Below are 22,430 nucleotides of genomic sequence, written 5' to 3' on the forward strand. Positions count from 1 at the left end.
CCGCGGGGCCCTGTCCCCGTCTCCTGGGCCCAACAGGAGTAACCGGGCGCCCCTAGTTCCCGCGAGAGGACCTTTAAAGGTGGGAGTCCCGGTTTATAGCTTTGTAGGACTCAGGGAAACCCCGGCGGGTGTGGACTCCCGGGGCTGCAACCTCGGCCTGGGGTGCCAGGGGCCCCCACCACCGCTGCAGCCTCTGGCTCATGGCTGGACGCGAGGGGTTCTGACTGTTCTGCTCGAGGTCACTGAGCTGTGACGCAGCAATGCGTGCGAGTTCTCACAGCGCCGAGTGGGGGCGGCCCTGCGGGGTGACACCAGTGTGAGTGCCTGGATTTTTCGAGTTCTGTATGTAGGAGCTTGGCTGCGACAGTGTGCCTCAGTCCCGGGCTAACAGTGACTCGGACGGCTGTTTCTGTGGCATCCCGGCTTAGCCCCGCCCTTGCCCCCCGCAGTGGGCATTGCGCGTGCGCGCCCGGCCCGGGCACCCAGTGGAGGCCCCACCCGCGGGCCCGCCATCGCCCCTTTAAGAGCGGCGCCAGCGGGCGGCGGGGAGGCTGGGGTTCGCGCGGCGGGCGGAGGGTCGCGCGCTTCCCGGAACAGCCCGCGCCGAGGGAGGGCGGGGAGCGAGCAGCGCGCGGGCCGGGGCTGCCGCCGCCGCGTGGAGCAGTTGCCCGCGCACACGATGCCCGTGGCGCCCGGCTGGGGCGTGGGGCGGTAAGGTCGGGGCGCGAGGTGGCGATGGCCGGGGCGAGCCCGGCCCCCGGCGGCCCCTGACAGGTGTGGGCGGCGGCACGGCGCGGAGCAGCATGTACGCCAAGGGGGGCAAGGGCTCGGCTGTGCCCTCCGATGGCCAGGCACGCGAGAAGTGAGTGGGCGCGGGCTGGGGGCGCGCGGGGAGTCTCCTTCCGGGGGGGAACGGGGGAGGCGGGCGGCGTCGCTTCTTGGCCTTCACGGAAGTTTCTCGGGCGGCGACCCTGGCCGTCCGGAAATCCCTGCCATGGCACCGGGACCCCGGGAGCGCCTGTGCCACTTCTGTCCCCGATCCCAGCATCGGTGTGGTGTCCACGAGCGCCCCCCGGGGAGGCTTCGCGGTTTGCAGTCTTGGGGCGCCGTTATGACCCCCTTGATGCTGGCCGGGCCCTCTCTTGTTTTGGGCTCTGGGTGGCGGATGGTGGGTCCCAAGACCTTGTGGAAGGAGGAAGTGTTTTTTTTCCCCGGGGTTCAGGGTGGGGACACAGCTGAGTATCCCCCAAAATCAGGCTGTGCACCTTAAGTACTGCACTGCTGTATCCTTGCTTCATGGCTGTGGTCCAAGGAGCGCCCCTGCCTGACCTGCTTTCCTTCCAAGGAGGGAGATGTGGGGAGCAGCTGGAGGTGCCTAGAGCCCTGACTGACCACATCGAGAATGCCCCGGGTGCTGCCAGCGTGCAGGAAGCGGGGGGGGGGGGGGGGGGGGGGCGGCGACGACGGGACGGACTGATTCGCAGGGTCTTACAGTTGGAGCCACTGTGGGGTGCCCTGCCATGTGGACGTGGCCCCTATAGCCCAGAGGCCGCTGGGTCAGCAGGCAGAGGTCTGTGGAAAGACAGGTGACACTGGAGTCCCACTGTCCCCTCTACCCATGCTCTGGGGAGAAGCGGCTGTCCCCCTCTATAGGGTCACGAAGTTGGGTTCCGTTCTCCAGTGCTCTACAGCTCAAGAATGTTTTGAAGGGGCTGGGGATTTAGCTCAACAGCATAAGCACCTGCCTTGCAAGCAGGCAGTCGTGAGTTCGATCCCTGGTACCGGTAAAAAGGAAAAAAACAAAAAAATGTTTAAAAAAAGAATGTTTTGAAATAGGCCCCAGAGCTGGTGCCAATCTGGGGGTGTCTGGCCTGGTCACCCCACTCCTACCAGCATGTCCCCTCCCTGTCCATGTCAGCTCCTGAGTCTGGAGGCAACCAATCATGAGCTGGGAGCCGGAGTTGTTCTGTGTTTCCCCAGATCTCTGCTAGGCTGCCTGGGGTGCAGCTTGGAGGAGGGCACATGTGTGGCATGAGGGAGGCCAAGGCCACTGTCCCTGTAGTTGGTCAGCCCTGGTCACACATCCCAAAAGACCCAGATGGTGAGGGATGCACCAGGAAGCAGGGCACAGCACACACAGAGATGCCACATGTGGGTCCCTGCAGCTGTGGCTTTGGGTAGGTAGAGAGGTCAGAGGATGGAGGATGGCCATGTCCCGCCAGGGCTGGGAGAGCGAGCAACTTGGAGTTGGGGGGCAGCCTGTTTGTTGGTGATCCTGGCCCAGTCTCCCCCTGCGAGGTGTTGGCAGCCTGCTTCTAAGCTGCTGGGGCCAGGAGAGACACAGGCCAGGCTCTTGTACTGAGGCCCCTGACGCAGGAAATACCAGCTGCTGGCCGAGCCGCTTCCTGTCTCCGGGCCTCGGTTTCCTCTTCTGGGAAGTGGGGTGAAGAGGGTTATGTAGCCCAATCCTTGCCTGTGCCCTGGCATCCTCCTTGCTTGGAGACTGCAGACATGGAGAGGCCTTGCAGCTCCCTGTTAGTCCCCTGTTCCCCCAGGCTCTCTGGCACCTGGTGGGTCCTTGAGGTGACTGCAGAGCCCAGTGGAGGGAGGAGGAGGCTGGGGTCTGAGTGGGCAACTGAGCAGTGGAGGGGGTCGCACCACCCCCTTGCCTGAGGTCTGCATCCCAGCCAGTGTCACTGGGCTTGATTTGGAGGTGCCCAGCGGGTTGGAGTCTGAGAAAGGAACCCCCTGGGCTGGGGGGAGTTGGGGTCGGGGCTACAGGGCCCCTGGGATGACAGGGCAAGGGCTGGGGATTCCACTGGCAGAGTGGCTCCCGGGCTTGGCACAGGAAGGCTGGGGCCTACAGGATAGTTCCGGCCCTGGGAGAGCCAGGGAGGGGTTAGGTGGCTACAAGGGTGAGCAGAGTGATCCGTTCTGCAGCAGCACGTGGGGGTGCCTGTGCAGAAAAGCCCGGGGAGCTGGGACAGCGCACTGTCAGAGCCATGGGTGGTGAGCTAGGGTCAGCTCTGTTGGGGCCGCCCGGGGTACTGTGCCTGCGAACAGCTGCTGTTCTCCCGAGGCCATAGGCTTGCTTCCTGCCTCCTGGCGAAAGGTGCAGGCTAAGCTGGGAACCCCTGGCTTCCCCACTACCCGTGGCCTCTACCCCTCCAGCTGCGATGGAACTGAGCCCGTGGCTGGGAATGTCCTGGAGGGACAGGCCCAGGGCAGGGGCAGAGCTGAGGTGGGTGTCCCCACATCTTGTGCCACCACTGGAAAGGCGAGGGCTCAGTGGACTTGGGGGTGTGGGGAGTGGGTTAGGGGTCAAGCTGCCGAGTGGGGAGCAGGCAGCTGAGCCTCTGCAGCCTGGAGCCCCCTGGGGGCGGGCGGTGCAGCTCAGGTGGGCTGGGCAGCCTTCTGCCCCTGGCAGGAAGGCGGCTGCTGGGGCTCAGGGCGGCACTGGGCTGCACTGACTGGGCAGGGAGGCCGAGCCTTTGTTCTCTGGGTTGTGGAGGAGTAGGGGCGAACAGGGATATGGAGGAGGGGTCCTGTGGCCACGGGTGACCCTGCTCCAGTTCTGTGCTCTGTTCCTGGAATCCCTGTGGTTCACACGGTGACTGCAAAGACGAGGCTGTGGTTTACGGACCATAGGGAAGGGAAGTCCAGTGTTGTGCCCTGAGCAGGCCTCCCTCACAGGTTGAGGCCACTCGGGTATAATGTTTGTAAGACAGGATCAGGATTGGTCCACAGGGAGTGTCAAACTGGGCAAAAAGGGGCACAGAAGTTGAGTGTTGATGGATGTGTAGGAGCTGGCCAGGCTGAAAAAAGTCATTACAGCACCAAGACCACAGTGGGCTTGAGGAGCAGGCAAGGCTGGGCTGGCCCCACCGCTGGGGACCCTGACCCGCCACCCCGCCCCGCAGGCTGGCATTGTATGTGTACGAATACCTGCTGCACGTGGGCGCCCAGAAGTCCGCCCAGACCTTCCTGTCTGAGGTAAGGGTCCCTGGCCGAGGGCGGGCGGAACGGCGGGGACGGGCAGGGCCTCACTGTGCCCTCTCCCCGCAGATCCGGTGGGAGAAGAACATCACGCTCGGGGAGCCCCCGGGCTTCCTGCACTCCTGGTGGTGGTGCGTGCGGGCCGCTGGGGGGCGGGGGACAAGGCGCGAGGCGGAGCAACCGGACTCTCTGCCCCCCACCCCCACCCCGCAGCGTGTTCTGGGACTTGTACTGCGCCGCGCCGGACCGCAGGGAAGCCTGTGAGCACACAGGCGAGGCCAAGGCCTTCCAGGACCACGTGAGTGCCGGGTCCCAACACCCCCTGGGGGCTCCCGGCCCTGGAGTGTGCGCGGGGTGCGCAGACGCACCACCGCCCGCGCCCCCATTCTGCGCCTCCCTGGCCCCTTCCGCCCCTGCGCCTCGGGTCTGGCGGCCTCCTGGGCGCCCCCGCGTTCTTGCGCATGCGACAGTTCCGGGGTTGCTATGGTAGCGCAGGGCGTCTGGGACAGGGGAAGCGCGGACGCCGTGGTGGGGTGGAGGCGGGGGCGCCCGGGTCTCGGGAGCGAGCTGCGCGTCCCCGCGCCGGGAGGCCCCTTCGGCCCGCTTCGTAGCAGGGGCTCTGTCCGCCCCTCCCAGGCTCGAGGCTCCCAGGCGGACCTTGGCGTCTCCAGGAAACGCTGAGGCGCCCAGCCCGTAGTCATGACAACGGGGCCGGGCCCTGGCGCTGCTCGGGGATGATTGACGTGGAGGGAGTGGCGCGGGCCGCCAGGCCAGATTAACTGCTCTGAACCTAGGGTCAGAGGGCTACGGGTTCCAGTCCACCCCCACCCCCTCCCCGGTACCCGAGGCCTACCGAGAGCCCGGCCTCCCAACAGAGAAGCGACTGGCTACCCACTGTGTATGGAAAACGGGGCCTCCTGCCCTGCCATGGGTTCGGCCAGCGGGGCTCATCCCTGCAGGTCCCACAGGCAGGCGCATTGGGCCTGGGTACCCAGCAACAGAGCTGGCATCTGCCTGCCCCTGCCTTTGTGTTTCCTGCGCAGCCTGTGTTTAGCACCCCGGTTTCTTCATTTGACGAAGTGGGGCTTTGTTTTGGGGTTTGGGGCCCACCAACAAGCCAGGACACGGGGCTGGGGAGGGCTGCAGGGGCCCGGCAAGTGACACCGGTTGGCACAGGCCTTCGCCAGCTGGGTCATGGTCCCCTATTCTGACTAGGTGATGCGGGGTCAGAGGCCTGACTGGCAGGCAGCGCGCCGCACTGAGGCCACCTGCAGCAGAGGCCCTGGGAAACAGCAGGCAGGAAGCCTGTAGCCCTGGCCTCACTGTGCCCCCCACCTTTGCAGAGTGCTGCTGCTACCCCCAGTCCAGTGATGGGGACCATGACCCCTGGTGATGCAATGGCCGCAGGCCCCATGGCACCTGGCTTTTTCCAGGTATGACCAGGCTTGGGGGGCCTGGGCATGAGGGCTGGGCTCATTCAGCTGGGGCCAGAGTCGGGGTGATGCTTGGGCTTGCCGGGGCTGTGGGGGTAAGGTGGCCTCCTCCTGCCTCTGTGGCCTTCCCATTAGGGGCTCTCTTGAGCCACAGGAAAGGGCTTCCAGTGAGCTCCCGCCTGCCCGGCCCTGTGTCTTCCAGGCACAGCCTAGCACCAACCCTGCCCGCCCCCCCTTAACATGCCTACACTGCAGGGACGGGACAGTGTACCCACCACCCAGCTGCTTGTGCCAGTGGGGGGCATCCAGGTAGAGATCCTAGTGTGGCAGAACAGAACGGGGTCACCTTGGGGTGGGGGCTGAAGGGTGTGTGCAGGTACTGATGCCTGCCCCCCTCTTCCAGCCTTTCATGTCCCCGCGGTTCCCAGGGGGCCCCCGGCCCACCCTGAGGATGCCAACTCAGGTGAGAAGTGAGGGGCAGGGGCAGGAGCTGGGCTGGGGTTGGGGTGCCCCAAACTCAGTGCTGGCCCCTCTCACAGCCTCCTGTGGGGCTTCCGGGCTCCCAGCCCCTGCTCCCGGGGACCATGGACCCCTCTGCACGCATGCAGGGTGAGTAGGGTGCCCGCCCCATCAGGGTCCCCTGACCATGTGCTTCTTGGGGCGCAGCCACTGAGCCCCTCCCTCTGCCCCCCAGGGCATTCCAGCATGAGTGGCCCAATGCAAAGGGTGCCGCCGCCCCGTGGTATGGCCGCTGTGGGGCCCCAGGTAAGGACACCAGTGGGGGCAAGGTGGATGGGCGGTCTCGTGAACCACCCCAGCCATGGGCCCCATCTTGTGGCATTCACCTCCACAGGGTTATGGAGGTGGCCTGCGGCCCCCACCCAACACCTTGGCTGGCCCGGGACTTACCACCATGAACATGTAAGGCCTGGAGTGGGCCGCAGCCTGTGCCCCCAGCCCCTGGCCTCTGGCTGGGGCACCTGAGTTCTGAGGGCAGTAGATTAGGGCAGCTAGGACACGGGAGTGATGGGGGGGAACTTGGGCCTGCTGGAATCTGCCCCAGCCAGCTCAGCCCTGCCTTGGCCGACCTGGGGTATGGGGAGCTGTGCACGTCACCCTCACCCTGCCCTGCCCCTGTTCCAGCTGTGCCCTTGCCTTCCAGGGCTCCAGGAGTTCGAGGCCCTTGGGCCAGCCCCAGTGGCAACTCGGTGAGCTTGGATGAGGCGGGTGGGATCGGGTGGGGTGGGGGTGAGTGGGTGGCAGGGCTAGGTAATGGGCCAGCGTCCCCTGGCCATCCACTAACAGCCATCCCTGTCCCCAGATCCCCTACTCCTCCTCGTCCCCAGTTAGCTACACGGTGAGTGGTGTGGTGGAGGTGCTGGGCAGGGATGCAGGGAGCTGGCTGGTCACTCATCCCTCTCTTCTCCACCCACAGGGCCCCCCAGGAGGTGGTGGGCCCCCTGGGACACCTATCATGCCCAGTCCTGGAGGTAGGGCCTGTGGTGAGTGGGCGGGCAGGTGCTGGGAGCTTGCGCCCTACATTACCCTGCACCTGCTGACGGCACTGTTCTCCAGACTCTACCACGTCCAGCGAGGGAATGTTCACCCTTATGAACCCCCTTGGGCCGAGCACTGGCAGGGCTAATGTGAGTAGGGGCACGGGCGAGGTGTGGGACCCTGGCCCACGGTGGGGACACAGTGTCACCCACCCATCCTGTACCCCTAGTTCCCGCTGGGGCCTGGTGCTGAGGGCCCCATGGCCACCGTGAGCACGATGGAGCCTCACCCGGTGAACGGATCCCTGGGTGAGTGGCGTCCCCTGGTGGCCGCAGGGCATGAGGGCACGGTGGGCACGCGGGCACGCATTGAGCCACAGTGTCTGTCCCACAGGCTCAGGCGACATGGACGGGTTGCCGAAGGTAAGGACTGTGCCCCAGGTTCTTGGGTGCTGGGTGGGGCTTGGGGTGCCATAAGTGTTCACGGCGGCCGCCCACAGAGCTCCCCTGGCACCGTGGCCGGCCTGAGCACTGCCCCAGGGACCCCTCGGGACGATGGTGAGATGGCAGCTGCTGGGACCTTCCTGCACCCCTTCCCAGGCGAAAGCGTAAGCGACTGCGTCGAGTCCCAACCCCCTCCCGCTCTCGTGGTCCTCCTCCCTCCTGCTGTCTCCACCCCTGGGGGGTGCCCAGCTGAGGACAGAGCTGAGCCTGCCCAAGCACCTCTCTCCGCAGTACTCCCCAGGGATGACCATGAGTGTATGATGCGGGCTGGGCAGCAGCCTTGGCCTGCTGGCCCGGGTCACAGCTCTGGCACCTGGACATCTGGCCCACGGAGTGGGGACAGCTGGGAGCCTGGCACAAAGGACTTTCTCATTTTATAAATTACAAGGACCTCAGAGATGTTCTTTCCCTGCCCCCACAATCACCCTGGGCCCTTCAATAAACAACTCGTTTTGGTTTTTGGTATCTGGTCTCCAACTCCTAATGTTGGCTTGGCGCCATCCCAGGTACACCAGCGTAGGAGGCAGACACCAAGACCCACAGTCAGAGAGGCTCAGTGGATGGGACACTGGTTTTATTGTATTTGGGGACGGGGAGGGTTGGGTCCTTTGGGGCAGGAAGCCGGGCCTAGCATTGCAGCTCAGACCATGGGCATTTGGGGTGAGCCCTGTGGGTGCCCATTGGTGTCGCCAGTGCAGCCATTGGCAGCCGCGGGCACCGTTCCTTTCTTGCAGCGCAGCAGGCCAGCGGTGGCGCCCATAGGCATGGCACGCTTGCTGCTGGGACCCGGGCGCTCCATCTTGTACTCCAGGAGCATGTGGTTCTGCGGTGGGAGCCCCACACAGGCCCTGGGGACGAGGACCCGAGGGCTCAGCTTAAAGCCCCAGCTTGGCCTGGTCCAGCCCAGTACCCTGCCGCCTGTACACACACCTGAGGATGTTCTCGATGCAGCTGCGCTGGCGGAAGAGTGCGTTCACCACTGGGCTGCCAGGCGGCACGAGCGGCGCCTTGAACAAGAAGCTGAGCAGGGACAGCACCGAGTGGAAGTGCTGTGGCTCGGGGTCGATGTCTGTGTAGAAGCTGATGCGCTGGCACAGCTCAGTGAGCAGCACGAGGTCCAGCATGATGGGTGCCGCCAGCAGCGAGTCCTGGAGAGGGGCGGGTCAGGGGCCCAGTCCCACCCAAGACACAGCCCCACCCACGACCCCACCCCGAGGCGCACCTCACACGTGTTGTGCAGCACCAGTGTGTTGGTTCCACCAAGCATCAGCTCTGAAGTGTACTCGTCCAGGGCGCGCTTGCTGTCACCCACGTAGGGCACGTACTTGATGACCACCTAGGGACAGGGCCACGTCGTAGAGGGCCACACGGTGCCCTGCCCCCACCCCTCAGGCACCCTGCACATACGCAGTGGTCAGGCTCCTCGCCAGGTGAGTACAGCACCGGGTTGCTCTGCACCATGTCGTCCACAACGCTGCTTTTGGACACCTCCTTGGAGCGAAACTGCTGTGGTGCCGACAGGTTCTGGCCGTCGTTGTTGCCCAGGTGGTTGTAGCTAACGATGGCCATGGTCTGTGGTCCCAGAAAGGGTGGTGTTGCACGGCTGGATTCCCCTGGTGGCATGGTGCCCCACTCCCACGATGTGGGCCTCATTCACGCACCTTGAGGCCGGAGCCGATGAGGAAGTCCACGAGCACTGACTTCACCTTCGTCTGGCCCGACTTGAAGTCATCGCCGCCCACGAACACGCGGTGCTGCTCGGCCAATTCAAGTGCTCCGGGCACCAGCGTGTTCTGCGGGGACCCGTTGAGGAAGGCACAGCCCTCCAGAATGCTGGCCACAGCAAAAAGGGTGGATGGGGAAACCTCCTTTCCAAGCTGTGGGCAGGGCAGGGCCAGTGTCAGTGTGTGAGGGGGGAGCTGCAGCCCCGCCCCGCTCTGCCTCACCCCACCCAGCAGCCACCTGGATGGTGTGCAGCAGGTTCTCCGCGGTGTCGTTGAGGCCTGGGACCACATCGCAGAAGCGCTCCGTGTTGGCTGTCCACAGCACGATGACCTTGTCCAGCCCCTCCTGGGAGCGGAAGTCCTGGATGTCCTTGCGGATCTGCTCCAACTGTAGGGACAGTCGCAGGTGGGGGGAGGGTGAAGGTCCCCAGGTGGCAGAGATCAGGGTTACCCGCTCCCCAAGCACAAAGAGGTACACACTGGATGAAAGGATGGGCACAGACAGCTGAGAGTGGGAGCAAAGAATGGGATGGGACAGGATGTCGGGGACCCCAGGCCCTGGAGGGCACCTGCTGTGCGCGTGTGCCTGGGATGAGATTGTCAGCGCGTGCACTCTGGTTAGCAGCGATAAACTCGGGGATGTAAACCGAAGGCCGCGGGCGCAGAGTCTCCATGTGCGGCCACAGCTGCTCCTGCAGGCCGCAGTCCAGGACCTGTGCGCGCCGCATGGCCTCTGCCAGGTTCAATGAGGAGATGTCCCATCCTAGGGGGAGGGGGGGGACGTGCCACTCAAGCTCAGGCTCTGGCTCTGCTGCAACACCGCCTCCAAACCCCACCACGCAGCCTGCCGCTCGGCCCACCATCGAACACCAGATCGTCGGGCTGCACCATGGGCAGCAGCGCGCTGAAAGGCACGAACACCTCCTGGCCCTCGGCGTCCAGGCCCAGGCTCACGGTGCCCGCCTGGGTGAGCGAGCCATAGTAGTTGGCCTCCTGGGGGCAGCAGAGCGCCACTATGAGTGGGCGTGGCGGGGGCGGAGCCCGGCGGACACTGGGCCCCGCCCCGCCGCCGGGAGCGCAGTTCCGGGCTCAGTCAGGGTGGTAGCCCCGCCCCGACGGTGCCTTAGACCACGCCCCGGGGGCGTCCCCCACGGAGCCTCGCAGAAACCCCGCCTTCCCCGCGGAGCCCCCCACCCCCCGCTGGCCGCGCGGCTCCCAGAGCCCCACCCGCCCGCAGAAGCCCGCAGTCCCCACCTTGCGGCCGGCGCGCGTGGGCCACGACAGGCGCAGGCGGTTGGCCAGCACAGCGGCCGTGAGCGTGGAGCCGTTGTTCCCGCCCCAGCCGACGAGCATGACCCCGAGCCGGGGCACCTGCCGGGCCGTCCGGAAAGTGAAGCGCGTGGACGTGGGCTGCACCTGGGGGGTGGCGCCGTGAGCTCGGCGGGAGGCCGGAGGCACTAGGGACCCTGCCCGCCCAGCCGGCGCCCGCTCAGCCCGAGCTCCCTTCGCGCCACCTTTAGGACGCCACCCTCGCGGGCGACGCGCGTGGTCCGGTAGTCGTACTGCGCCTCGATGGCCTCGGGCGTGTAGACCACGTCTGGGCTCTCGACCACGAACGCGGAGGCGGCCTTCATCGCGGAAAGCTGGGGGCCGGGCGGCGGCGTCAGCGGGGATCGGCGCCAACCCAAGCCCGCTCGGCACCGGCCCTGGCCCTGGCCCCGGTCCCATTCCCGCCCTGGCCTGCCGGACCCGAGGCTACACTCACCGGCGCGGACTCGCTCAGACGGCGGCGGCAGACGGCGCGGGGCTCCGCAGCCCGGGGCTGGGAAGAAAAGAGCCGTGGCCACGCCCCACCACGCCCCCTCCCGCGCGGTGGGCGGGGCGCGGGTTCGAAGCCCGACCACCCGGGGTCATGGTGGCCTCTGGGTCCTTTCAGGCCTAGAGCAGCATGGGCTCGGCGCACCAAGCACTCGCATAGCACCCCAAGGGGCCACGACTACCAGTCCCCGTCCTACAAAGCCAGACAGAGCCCCAGGACTTAGCCAGGAGATGCTACTGGGGGAGGGGAGTGTCCCAAAGTCTGATCATGCAGGTGAAACTGAGGCCAGCTGAAACTAGACTGCAGAACCAGAGAGAACCCCCATTATAAGCAGGGTACACACTCAGGATTCCCGTGCCTTGGCACCCCACGGGCCTCCAGCCCAGCTCAGCATGGACTGGACTGTCCCGGCAAGGCTCACAGGCATGTGCCTCGGTTTCCCCCCTTAGGAGGGCGTGGGCAGAGCTAGGAGGAAGGAGGCCAGGAGCCGGCTCACGCTGGGTGATAAGAGAGCGTGGGAACCCAGCGGGCAGGCGGGGGCGGTGCCCCAAGAACTTTCCAAAACAAGCGGCCTTCTCAGCTGCTGGACGGAAAGTTTCCAGCGCTGGAGTCTACCCAAAAGGTGGAGGGCTGGGAATGCTTGCTGGGAAGGCTGCTAGGGCCTGGCTCCTAGAGACCCCGGCTCCAGTGTGAAGCGTTAGGAAAGAGGATGGGGCACCTCCCACTGGAGGAAACCCTGGGCAGTACTGGACAGCAGGGTAGGAGTCTCAGAAATGGCTAGTACATTGGGTTTTGAGACATGAAGAGGAGTTTGCCAAAAAAAAAAACTGCAGAGCCACCTGGAGCTTGGAAAGAAAAGCCTTGGGAGGGAGCTTACATGGTCTGTTTGGGGACAGCAGACCCTCAGGGCTGGGACCCGAGACTGTCCTGCTGCAATACATCATCTTTGCCCTGGCTTCTGGGAGTCTGTTACTGGTACTGCTGGACCTGAACCCCAGAACCGGCTCAGGGCACTGCAGACTGGGCAGCTGGAGACAGGAACACCGACTGACCCTGCCTGCCTTCTGCCTGCTTGCCCCAAGTCCCCAAGTGAGGCATCGAAACCAGGCCAGTTTCCCAAGGCAAGGCAGTCAGAGAACAAACACCCCACTGCAGGGAGTTCCAGCCCTCAGCTTCCGGACAGCAGATAAGAAGGGGTCCTGTGTCATCCCTGGGAGCAAGGAATGCACCACCAGGGCATGGGGGAATCTGGACAGACAGGCTGCTGTGGGGCCCTCCCTAGTTCACTTCCATTAAGACGTGAACATTTTTGTCTTTTTTAAAATTTTGATTTTTTTTTTTTTTTTTTTTTAGTACTGGGGACTGAATCCAGGGCCTTTGCACTGAGCTGTGGCCCAGCTCTGTTTATTTTGTATTTTCAGACAGGGTCTTGTAAGTCACGGACTTCAGGCAGCGCTAAAACTTGGGGTGCTCCTGCCTCAGCCTCCCTGCTGTCTGACCTGACGCCTGGTACGTACTTTGGGAAACCGAAGCAGAAAGTATTCCCTGGGTCCCTAGGGCTCCACCTGTGAAGGTTTCCGGTCACATGAGGCTCAGGTTCCATGCATTTGTCATGCTCAGGGGATGCAAATGGGCCGGAGCCGGGGCCAATGCACACTAGACAGGCACTTGACACTGAGCCACACTGTATTCCTGGTCTTTGTCACAGGAGCATGGTCTATGTCCCTCCCGAGGTGGGAGGTGAGGCACCCCACCCTGCAGCACTACAGGATCATCAGTGGGCCCCATGGCAGGGCGCACACAGATGTGGGTGCTGGGGGGGCTGGCTGCTCCGAGACATAGCAGCTCCTGAGTCACCTTTGGGCCTCTTTGGCTTTAGTGATTCCCTTGGTTCTTCAAGCTGCTCCCCTAAGTTGTCACACCTAAAGTCATGGGAACCCCAGTGTTCAGAAGTATGGGCAGCTGAACCCAGAAAGTGATGGCTCCAGGACAGGACGGCGTCATCAGGCAGTCCTATCCAGCAGTCAGAGAGGGGGTGTGTAGGAGACAGATGTGGTGATCAGAGGCCCAGGACCCCACCCGTGTTGGGGGGTACAGGCAGGAGGTAGGTACTGGAGGCATCTGGCAGGCACCAGGCTGCAGGGAGAGGGGTGGCCTTTGGACTGGCTGCTGTCCTCCCTGGCAGTGCCTGAGGGAAGGTATGGGGCTGTGGACCTGCTGGTGGGAGAGGACATGGCAGGCGGGTGGGTAGGTGGTTGTTGGGGAACCGGGGCCCTTTGTCTTTTGTTGTTTGGAGCCTTGCCACGGGCTGGTAAAACTCACAGTAGTAACTCACCAAGTTGCTAAATTGCCTGGGCTGGGCTCATACTTGGGACCCTCCTGCCTCCCAAGAGTGCTCAGCTTACAGGGCTCTGCCAGCATCCTGAGGTAGCTTTTGCTGAGAGCACAGTGGAAGTCCAGCGGGGAGGAGACATGGTGTCTGTCTTCGCATCATGCCTGTCCCCCTGCTGTCCTACCCCAGGCCACAGTCCCCCCAGCTCCACACGTAGCTGTGTTGCACCTGGGAGACCTTCTGGCCCAGGACTCTGACCCCGCAGGGTTAACCTGCCCTCCAGAGCTGGCCTGTGCAGCTTCTGCCCCCCACCCCAGGCATCTTCGGTCCTGTCCCAAGGCCAGCACAAAGGCAGTCACTGGGGGAAGCTCTTGGGAACCCTCTATGCATGAGGCAGTGCCCCTCCACCCAAGAAGGGCCTGGTGTCCTGTGACCACCACGCACTGTCAGTCATGGGCCTGCTGGGCGGGGGCAGGGTGCCCTGCGGGAGGCTGGGCAGGCGGGAGCCAGGCTGTCCCCGAGCCGGTACACAGCGCCTGCCCACGCCCCTGGGATTCCTGCACTGCCTCAGAAGCTGGGCCAAGGCCGTGGCCAGCTGCCCCGCTCTGCGGGGGTCTTTCTGTTTCCTCTGCAGAACAAACACCCGCCCCCACCTGGCCTTGGCCTGCAAGGGCGGAGGGCGACCAGACCCTGGCCTCAGCACCCTCCCTCCTAGGGCCAGCCTGGCCTGCTGCGTACTGGCTCTGGGCTCCTAGGCTCCAGCGTCCTCCCACCTCAGCTTCCAGGGTAGCTGGGGGATCTAGGGCAGGATGAGGCCCAGCGTATACCCCCAAATCATCTGCCCCTGCCCCCTGGCCCCAGGATCCCGGCCAGGGCCACCCAGGACCTGCTGCTATGCACACAGGGAGGCCGGCTGCTGGGCAGTGGGATTTATTCAGTGAAATTTATTGTAGGATGAAAAAATCAGCGTTCACCTGCTTAGTGTACAAAAATGACCCTGGGTCTCTTAAGAAAATATTAGGAAACTGCAGATGCAGACACCTCCGATGTAACATTTGGCAAAAGTGAAAAATTCTTTGTAAACACCAAGTCCATGGCTCAAAGTGGTTTCTCCACAGTACACCGTGAAAGGAAACTAGACAGCATCAATAAGTTAGACCGGATTTAATCAGTGGCTGGGGCTGCCTGAGGAGGCAGCGCCCTCCCCTGACGTCCTGCCCCTGCAGGGATGAGGGACCTGCGTGGGCGCAGTAGACAGCAGGTGCGGAGGCCGAGACACAGCTCACTCCAGGCCGCCCGCCCCCGCCCTGGGGAAACAGAACAGCCACTGACAGCCGGGCAGCTTCCCAGCCCCATGGGTCTCAGCGACGGCTAGGGCCATAGGCACAGTGAGGAAGCAGCAACAGGGGCATCCCTGGGCCCTCAGCCCCTCCCTGAGTGCAACCCCAGAGGCAGCTAGGCTGAGGTGACCCTGGCTCCTGCAGGAGGGTCCCCAGGGGGAGAAGGAGCAGCTGCAGAGGAGCAACCTAGGGCTCAGTCCGGTCACCCCAGGGGCAGTGGCCGACAGCCAGCCAGTCCAGGGCCTGCACCAGAGGGGTGAGGGCTGCGGGTGACAGCGCTAATACTGCATAGGACACGTGGCTCCTGGCCTGGCATCCGAGGGGAGGCACAGGTTTAGAAAAACTGCTCTCTCTTGTACAAAAATAGATGAGTCTCTTCATCGTAGCCATAGAAAACTAGGAAAGGCAGCGGGCGGCGGACAGCGAGGGCCATGGCCTCGGAAGCCCAGCTCATGCGCAGCGTCCCATTTATTGCTCCCAGGGGCCTGGCCCGGCCCGCCTCTCTGCTCCGCCCTGCCCACTGCCGGGCTGCGCTAGGGCCGGGCCTGTAGCTGGCTCTGGTCGTACTCAGCGATGAGCCGCTTGATATGCGCCAGCTTACTGTGCAGGTACTCGCAGCGCTGCTTCTCCCGGCTGTAGTTGGTGTTGGTCTGGGGGTGCAGGGTGGTATGGGCAGGGCAGGGTGCCGGATGGTGGCCCCCCCACCCCTGGGCCGTGGGCCGAGCCCCACCCAGCCGGCTTTAACCTCACCTTTTTGATCTTGCGGTACTCCTGCAGGATCTGGCCGCGGGTAGTCTGCGGGGGAGGAGAGAATGGGTGGCACCTGCTGCAGGAAGTGGTGCCCACACAGTAGGGCCGACCACGGCTTGGTCTGAGACCCCAGGGGTGAGGACCAGGCAGCTGTCCTTGTTAGCTTGAGCCCATCTGCTCTCCCAGGACACCAGGACAGCGCCAGTTGGCCATTCGGTGCTCCAGGGAACTGCTGGGGTGCCCAGGGCTCTAGACCTCTGTTCCACCAGAGATCCCAGGGCCTGGTGGATGCTGACCCCATGACCTTGGGCTGGGCTCTGCAGGTGGGAGCCTAGCCCTCAGGAGGGGGCAGGCAAAAGAAACAGGAGGCACCCAGGGTGAGGACTGACTTGCTAAGCAGACTCTAGGCCTCCTCAGGCCACTGCCCTGAACTTTGGCCTCCACTGCCTGAGTTACCGCCCTGGCCCGGCCCTGCAGGAACTCTGCTAGTTCACTGGCACTGGGCCGGTGTTCTCTGGGGGCTTCCTGTCCTAAGCCTGTGCCCCACCTCAGCCTGTGCAGCTTCCACCCCGAAGCACCCTCGGAAGCCTCAGGGGTTGCCACCCGCCCATCCCTCCCTCCTGTCCCTGGCTTGTGCAGTAGGGAGGGAGCCAGAGCTTTGCTCACAGACACCTTTGTGGTCACTTTCCTGCCTCAGCCTCGGGCTGGCTGTGGGCCCGGCCAGCCTTGCACTGGGTTCCAGCCCTGCCCCAGAGTGTGCGGTACACACCTCGTACTCCTCGGAGCCCTGCGCCAACTGCCGCAGCTGTGCATCCAGCTGTGTGAAACGCCGTGTGATCTGTTCGATGCGTGCGTGCAGGTCACGGTACTCGCTGTACTCCGAGTTGAAGTCATTCTTATAGCGCTGGCGCTGCTCAGAGGAGGAGATGGCCACGTACTTGCTGCAGGGAGGCAGGGGTGGAGTGGGATAGGGTCAGGCTGGGCAGCCACAGCAGCTGGGGTGCAGGCAACCATGGGGGTGGGGGCTCCAGACTCACAGCAGGTAGTCGGGCGTCTCCGATGTGGACGTGGGCACGCTGGTGCCGCAGGCTCCATTCAGGCCTGCAAGAGGCATGGCAGACCGAGTCCACTAGGGGCTCCTGCTGGCTGTTGCCACCTGGCCCGGAGGCGTGTGAACGCCCAGCAAAAAGGCACAGGGACCCTGCTGCCCAGCCTGGCCAGATTTCCACCCACGGCCCCTGCTGCACGGCTGTCCATACTTGACTTCACCCTACCCAGCCCCAGCCTCTGGGTACCAGGAGGAGAACAGAGACCTGGCTGCCCTGGCCCCTGACCCTGCCTGGAGGCACTATTCCCGCCAGTGGTCCTGGAGATGAAACCCAGAGCCCTCTGCACCGAGCTATGCCCCAGCCCTTCTGTTTTTTATTCTGAGTCAGGGTCTCAGCTGTCCTGGCTGGGCTCTGATCCTTCTGTCTCAGCCTCCCACAGTGCCCGGATCACAGCTGTGCGCCTCCGTGCACCTCCAGATGGACGGGAGGAAGGAGTGCCCTGTGAGGGAAGAGATCCGAGAACAGGCAGTGGTGGGGACACGCACCTGTGCCCCTGGCACTGGGTGGGTAAGGCAGGGGGAGCCCACGCCTAAGCCGCCTGGGGCACATGGCGAGAAGAGATACCTTCTCGGAACTGCCTGGAGTGTGAACCCTGCGTGAGTGTCCTAGAGCTCTGATGCCACTCCCCAGCCACTCAGGACTCTGAGCTACTAGGGCTATAGTCACAGTCTCGTGGACCCTGCCTGGTTACCAGGCTCCCTATGCCTGGGACTCCACGAGCTGGGCTGTCTCGAGCACCTCACCAGCCCTTGAAGTTTTCACAGCTAGACAAACAAGGAAACCGAGGCTGTGGGTTGGCCTGCTTGGCTATAGTAGCCTCTGCCCTGCACATGGCCTGGGCACTGGCTGAGCCCTTGCTCTGGGGCCTCCCCATTCACGCCTATGCCCAGCATCCTCCTGCTGTCTGGCTCCTGTCTGGGTCAGTGTGGGGACCCAGGGGGTCAGTCACTGTGCAGCAGGCATCGCTGTGGCCCCCCGCCCTCCTCTCCCACACGTGTATTGTGGGCAGAGCCAGCCAGTGCCCTGCCCCAGGCTGCCGGCAGCCCTGTCACCTCCCTGATGCCCAGGGCTGGCAGCCCCTGCTCCTAGTTCTCCTGACCCCAGCCCCAGCAGTCTTAGTGCCCGGCAATCTGGCCAGGCCAGCCAGGAGCCCCCTCTGGAGCCCGATATGCAGTGGGCAGGAGGACAAGGCCAGAGCTCCAGTGCTGGGCGCATGGTGTCAGGGCTCTGGGCAGCTAGCATTAGATGGGAGGGTGGCCCCCTGCCTATGGGGAGCTGGTCCAGGGCTATACACCCTGCACTGCATTCTCAGCCCTTTAAGCTGAGCTGGCTTTGGCCTCTCCAAGGCGCCCAGGTAGTGCCCCGCTCTTGCCCTCCTGCTTTGGCCTCCCTGACCCTTCCTCCGCAGCATGCTGCTGCGATGCCTGGTCCTCCAAACCTGCCATGCCTTCCTTCCGCCACACACTGGCTCCCCTCCTGGTGCCGAGGCCTTACAACCCTCAGGTGGGGGCTGGGGGAAGATGCCTGTGCCTCACTCCCTCTAGGCTGCCTGGTACCTACCTGGGGCACTGGGTGGCTCTTCATGGGCATCAAGCTCGGGTTGGGGCAGTGGGGCATGGGGCCTGTCCTCTGCCCTCCTGTCCTTGTCCCTGTGCTTCTTGGACTTCTTCCTGGGCTTGCTGTGCACAGGGCCACCATGGGGCTCGTCAGGCCGGGCACAGTTCGTGGGTGCAGGGAGGCTGTGGGGCTCAGTGGGGGCGGAGGCGGGCTCCCCATGTGTGTAGTCCTCTCCACTGTGGCCTGGATTGCTGCTACCACCAGCCAGGGGGTCATGGGCATGTGGGGGCTCCAGCCTCGGGGGCAGCGGGGCATTGGGCAGTGGGACCTCCCGGCCGTTGGTTGTGCTGAGCTTCCCGTTGGGTGGGGGCTGGGCCCTCTGGGCGAAGTGTGAGACCCTGGGCTTCTTGTGGATCAGGGGATCGATGAAGTCTGAGGGCTGCGGCCGCTTCTGCAGAGGAACAGGGATCTGAGTAGAGCCTGGAGCCGCAGGCAGCAGGCAAGCCAGGCTCAGGTTCCCACGGAACCTGTGCTGGCCACACGGGGGCGCCAGGGGCCAGAGAGGGGTCAGCGGCATGTCACTCACTCACTCACGGCATACTTCTGAGCCCCAGTGGTCAGAGCTTCAGGGCTCCTGCCCAGGGACAATAACCCCCCGAAGAGCATACCTGGGTAGGGGAGGCTGGGCGCCCCAGCTCAGCGCAGGCCACGGGCTCCACACTCTGTGGTTGGCATGGTTTCCTGCAGAAGGAAGTGGGTGGTCAGGGCCTGCTGTGCCCTGGAGCCTCCCACAGGGACAACACCCCTGGCTTCACAGGCCTGGGTCCCACCAGGAAGGCTGTGGATGCGATGATGTCACAGGGGACCCATAGTGGTTCTATAGGGAGGGGCTGTGGACCACAGCCCCCTGCATGGGCTTCTTGGGAACCCTGTAGCAAGAAGATGGATGCACAGGGTCTGGGCCTCAATCAGGAGCCACAAGGCTTCCCTATTTCCAGCCTGTGCCCCTGGGGACCAGGCCACCCTGCTGTGACACGGCCCTGTCCTGTGCCCAAGCAATCTGTGTTCTCTCGGGTTGGAGCCAGCCAGGACCTGGCTACCATGTGGCGCCAGGGACAACACAGCAGAGGCCACCAGCACAGGCCAAGCTGGAGGCCGCTGTGCACAGAAACTAGTGTGACCCACACTGCAGCTTAGACCATCCTCAGAAATGTCACCACCACCAGGAAACAAGAACTAGACGCTGTAGGAGAGTGAGACTGGGGCCAGGAGCCCAGTGGCAGCCTGGGCAACTCAGGAAGGCTTCATCTCAAAATGAGAAAAACCTGGATGTGGTGGCACATGCCTGTCATCCCAGCACTCAGGAGACTGAGACAAGAGGACCTCCACAAGTTCAAGACTGGCCCGGAGTCTAGAGTGCCTGCCTGAACTGTGTAATGAGACCCTGTCTCCAAATAAATAAGGGGTTGGAAACATAACTTAGGGTGACAATCCAGGGTTCAATGTTCAGTTCCAGTGAGAAGCAGGGCATGGGCACAGGGGTTGAGGCCTGACAGGAAAGGATGTGGACATAGGACCTAGGAGCCCCAAGGAACCCACTGAAGGGATAGAGCCTGGACCACAGGGTGGACAAGCTCCTGACCCGCCCCGGCCTTGCCTGTGACGGCAGAAATGCTCGGAGGCCAAGCCCTGCTCACCATGAGCTCTTCCGTGGGCTTCCTTGGACAAGAACGTAAGCTGAGCATGGCAGTTGGGGCACAGGTGACCCCATGGGGCAGGAGTGCACTTGTGGCTCCTCAGGAGGACATGGCCTCCAGGAGATGGTGGGGAAGCTCCTGCCCATCACTGGGAGGCAGCACAGGCTTCAGGTCCTGTAACCCACGTGATGTAGCACGGGCTCAGTGACCAGGCCCAGCACCCAGGCCACACGGCTGTGTGGGTGGAGATGCACAAACCACGGGTCTCATCACAACTGTGTCCCCCGCCTGCCTCCTGGCACCCAGGACCCAGTGACACCGCACCCTGTCCCCCAGTCACTGCATGGAAGAGCTTCAAGGGCTATGTTCAGCACTGTCTGGCCTGGGTCCTGCAAGGGACCACACAGGAGCAGGAGCCCCGCAGGGAGCACTGGCTGCCCTAGCCAGAGGGAACCAAAGTCCCAAGGGCACAGGCCTCACCGCACGAGTACACGCTTCAGCAGCTGCTGGTCCCCCTCCGAGTAACCAGGCCAGTCCCGCTGCACATCCTTGTACATGCAGTCCCGCAGAGTGCATGTCCCATCCTTGGCACTCACATTGGCCATCTGCAAGACAGCGGTGTCACCACATCACCCTCTCACCCTCAGAGGGATGAGCGGGGCAACAAGCACCCCAAACCCCTCCTGCTCCACAAACCGAGCCCATCCCCAGGCTGGGCCGCTGTCCTGATCTCCAGAACACCCTGAGGCAGCCACTCTTCCTGTGCATCAGCTGCACGCTTAGGGACCCAGGCACACCTGTCTGAGGGTGACGCCTCATGATTGACAGGTTCATCCCCTGCCATGTGGGTGTTCGCAGCTCCTGCAAGGTGCTTCTGGGACCTTCCATGACTGTGGGGCTGGTGGGTCCCAGCACCCTGGATCCCTTACCCTTCTGGTTGTGCCTGTGGTCCCCGCCCTGGGCACACACCACTGGGCTCTGGGCCTCAACGCGCAGCCTCCACACCATCTTAGGCTCCCTCCAAAGGTGAGAGGCCTCAGAGGGATGCACTATCACTGCTGGTCCCAAGGCTTTGGTGGCCCACAGAGACTGGAAATGCCCAGCCTGGCAAGACACAGCCCTGTCCTGCTGTCACTGGCGCTCAGTGGGCAAAGTGGTCCCCAGAGAGGAGCGCAGTGGGGACACTGCACCCATGGACAAGGAGCCTATCACTGCCCTTGGTGCTCTGCCTCCTGTAGGCTCCCTGCAAGGTCAAAGAGCTCTGCCTTCCTGACACCGGGATGCTAAGGACTCCAGGTCCCACGCACTTGTCACCCGTTCCACCACTTTCTAGATGCTTCCAGGCCCTTCCTGGGTGCGGGGAGAATGTGAGGACCCAGGGGCCTGGCAAAGCCTCATGTGGGGGCACCAGCTTCATGGGACCCCAGGGCCAGCATTGGTCCAAGACAGGTGCCTCCAGCTTCTCTGCAGATGTAGCAGGGGCCCTTGTTGCCACCCTATCCTGAGCTCTTAGGGTGCGGAGATGGGGATCCCATAGCCCACACGTTCACAGCGCCGCCCTTGGGTCTGCAGGGAGCCTGGGCTGGGGGTGCAGCCACACCAAGGTCCTCCTGAGCACCAACTTAGTGGGGCACTGGCCACAGGTGTGAGGAGCCTGACAATGTATGGTGGGCAGGTCCCTTCATGCCCTGCATTCGAGAGGCAGTGGATAGCCAAGACCCTCCCCAGACCCCTGGGCACAGTCCTTCCCCCAGGTCCTGACTGTCAGCCAGGAGGTGTCACAGGCACAGGGCTGCTGTATCCTGGGGTGCAGGCAAGTACAGGAGAATGCAGGTGTTTTTCCACACAGGACCCGACTGGCGGTACCCTGCTCCCACCAGGCCCTACCCATGCTCCAGCCACGGTGGCACCCACCTGCTGCAGCAGCCCGTCCAGTGCATCCTTGTCTGCCTGTGCCAGCCCATCCCTCTGCAACCGCAGTAGCAGCTCAGCCTTGCGGTAGGGCCTCAGTGCCAGCAGGTGCAGCACACGGTCCCGGAAGGGCCGCTGGGCCACCGTGCTGGGCCCTGGGCCGCCCGAGCTACTCTTCCTGATGGCACTGGCCAGGTTGATGGGGGTTGCCCGCTTCCGGGAGGGCACGGGGTCTACTGCCCCCGGGGCTGGTTTGCGAAACTGGACCTTCTTTCCTGCAACAAGAGCAGCAGTGTGAGGGACAGCAGGGCCGGCGCCCTCATGCTCAGGCTGGGAACAGGCTCAGGCTCCAGTCCCACGGCTGACGGGGTAGCACAGGGGCTGCTGCAGGGCCTGGCTGTGGGGCTGAGCTCTACACCTTTCTACTGGGCCTCTGGTTTTGTTTTTGTTTTTCTAGTTCTGCAGGTGGAACCCAGGATCTCTGCACTCAGTAAAGCACTTCCCAGATTTTTCTTTTTTCTTTTTACTTTTGAGATAGGATCTTGCTATGTTACCCTCACTGGCCTCGAATTTGAAATCTTCCTGCCTCAGCCTTCCTACGTGTAGGAGTCACCAACAGTTGCCCCGGGGCTGGGCTGGTTTCCATCTGAAGGGGAAGCTCTCCCACTAGGGCACACAGCACCTCCAAATGCAGCCTAGGCCTAGCAGCTGCAACAAAACAGCATCTAATCAGCTTCTGGCCAAAGCACAGAGTCTCTTGGT

The 22,430-nt window shown here is 63.6% G+C and overlaps 3 protein-coding genes across 7 annotated transcripts in view; 1 reads left to right on the forward strand and 2 right to left on the reverse strand.

The window, feature by feature from the left end:
- The first annotated feature begins 637 nt into the window (after window positions 1-637).
- On the forward strand, window positions 638-7,894 carry Ssbp4 (single stranded DNA binding protein 4). 3 transcript variants are annotated; one of them, XM_003465096.5, is made up of 17 exons: window positions 638-862; window positions 3,921-3,993; window positions 4,066-4,127; window positions 4,210-4,294; window positions 5,340-5,429; window positions 5,833-5,892; window positions 5,969-6,038; window positions 6,124-6,194; window positions 6,283-6,350; window positions 6,592-6,637; window positions 6,751-6,786; window positions 6,865-6,919; window positions 7,005-7,075; window positions 7,156-7,234; window positions 7,320-7,348; window positions 7,426-7,533; window positions 7,661-7,894. In XM_003465096.5, the coding sequence occupies exons 1-17, from the start codon at window positions 804-806 to the stop codon at window positions 7,688-7,690; spliced, it is 1,092 nt and encodes a 363-aa protein (XP_003465144.1). In that variant the 5' UTR covers window positions 638-803; the 3' UTR covers window positions 7,691-7,894. The 3 variants fall into 3 exon arrangements, with proteins under 3 accessions (XP_003465144.1, XP_063084071.1, XP_005001664.1); XM_063228001.1 differs by lacking the exon at window positions 638-862 and adding an exon at window positions 1,487-3,241 and having other exon boundaries at window positions 7,426-7,595; window positions 7,636-7,894; XM_005001607.4 differs by lacking the exon at window positions 638-862 and adding an exon at window positions 1,492-3,241.
- A 92-nt stretch (window positions 7,895-7,986) lies between these two features.
- Window positions 7,987-11,068, reverse strand: Isyna1 (inositol-3-phosphate synthase 1). The gene is made up of 11 exons (XM_003465191.5): window positions 10,919-11,068; window positions 10,668-10,796; window positions 10,408-10,569; window positions 10,014-10,146; window positions 9,723-9,916; window positions 9,392-9,541; window positions 9,091-9,306; window positions 8,837-9,001; window positions 8,652-8,765; window positions 8,360-8,577; window positions 7,987-8,277 (listed from the first exon to the last, which is right to left on the reverse strand). The coding sequence occupies exons 2-11, from the start codon at window positions 10,785-10,787 to the stop codon at window positions 8,070-8,072; spliced, it is 1,680 nt and encodes a 559-aa protein (XP_003465239.1). The 5' UTR covers window positions 10,788-10,796; window positions 10,919-11,068; the 3' UTR covers window positions 7,987-8,069.
- A 3,160-nt stretch (window positions 11,069-14,228) lies between these two features.
- Window positions 14,229-22,430, reverse strand: part of Ell (elongation factor for RNA polymerase II) — a 29,128-nt gene continuing 20,926 nt past the window's right edge. Inside the window, exons 5-12 of one of the 3 annotated variants that reach the window (XM_003465192.5) lie at window positions 21,672-21,943; window positions 20,238-20,362; window positions 18,729-18,801; window positions 18,064-18,511; window positions 16,432-16,495; window positions 16,164-16,335; window positions 15,395-15,439; window positions 15,095-15,294 (exon numbers count right to left, since the gene is read on the reverse strand). In XM_003465192.5, coding sequence (XP_003465240.1) covers window positions 15,178-15,294; window positions 15,395-15,439; window positions 16,164-16,335; window positions 16,432-16,495; window positions 18,064-18,511; window positions 18,729-18,801; window positions 20,238-20,362; window positions 21,672-21,943 — 1,316 coding nt within the window. In that variant the 3' untranslated portion in view covers window positions 15,095-15,177. The other 2 variants (XM_063227999.1, XM_063228000.1) reach the window with 2 other exon arrangements.

The sequence above is a fragment of the Cavia porcellus genome, unplaced genomic scaffold (genome assembly GCF_034190915.1).
Source record: "Cavia porcellus strain 051 isolate PalLab524CR breed Dunkin Hartley unplaced genomic scaffold, mCavPor4.1 scaffold_17, whole genome shotgun sequence".
Taxonomy (NCBI): Eukaryota; Metazoa; Chordata; class Mammalia; order Rodentia; family Caviidae; genus Cavia; species Cavia porcellus.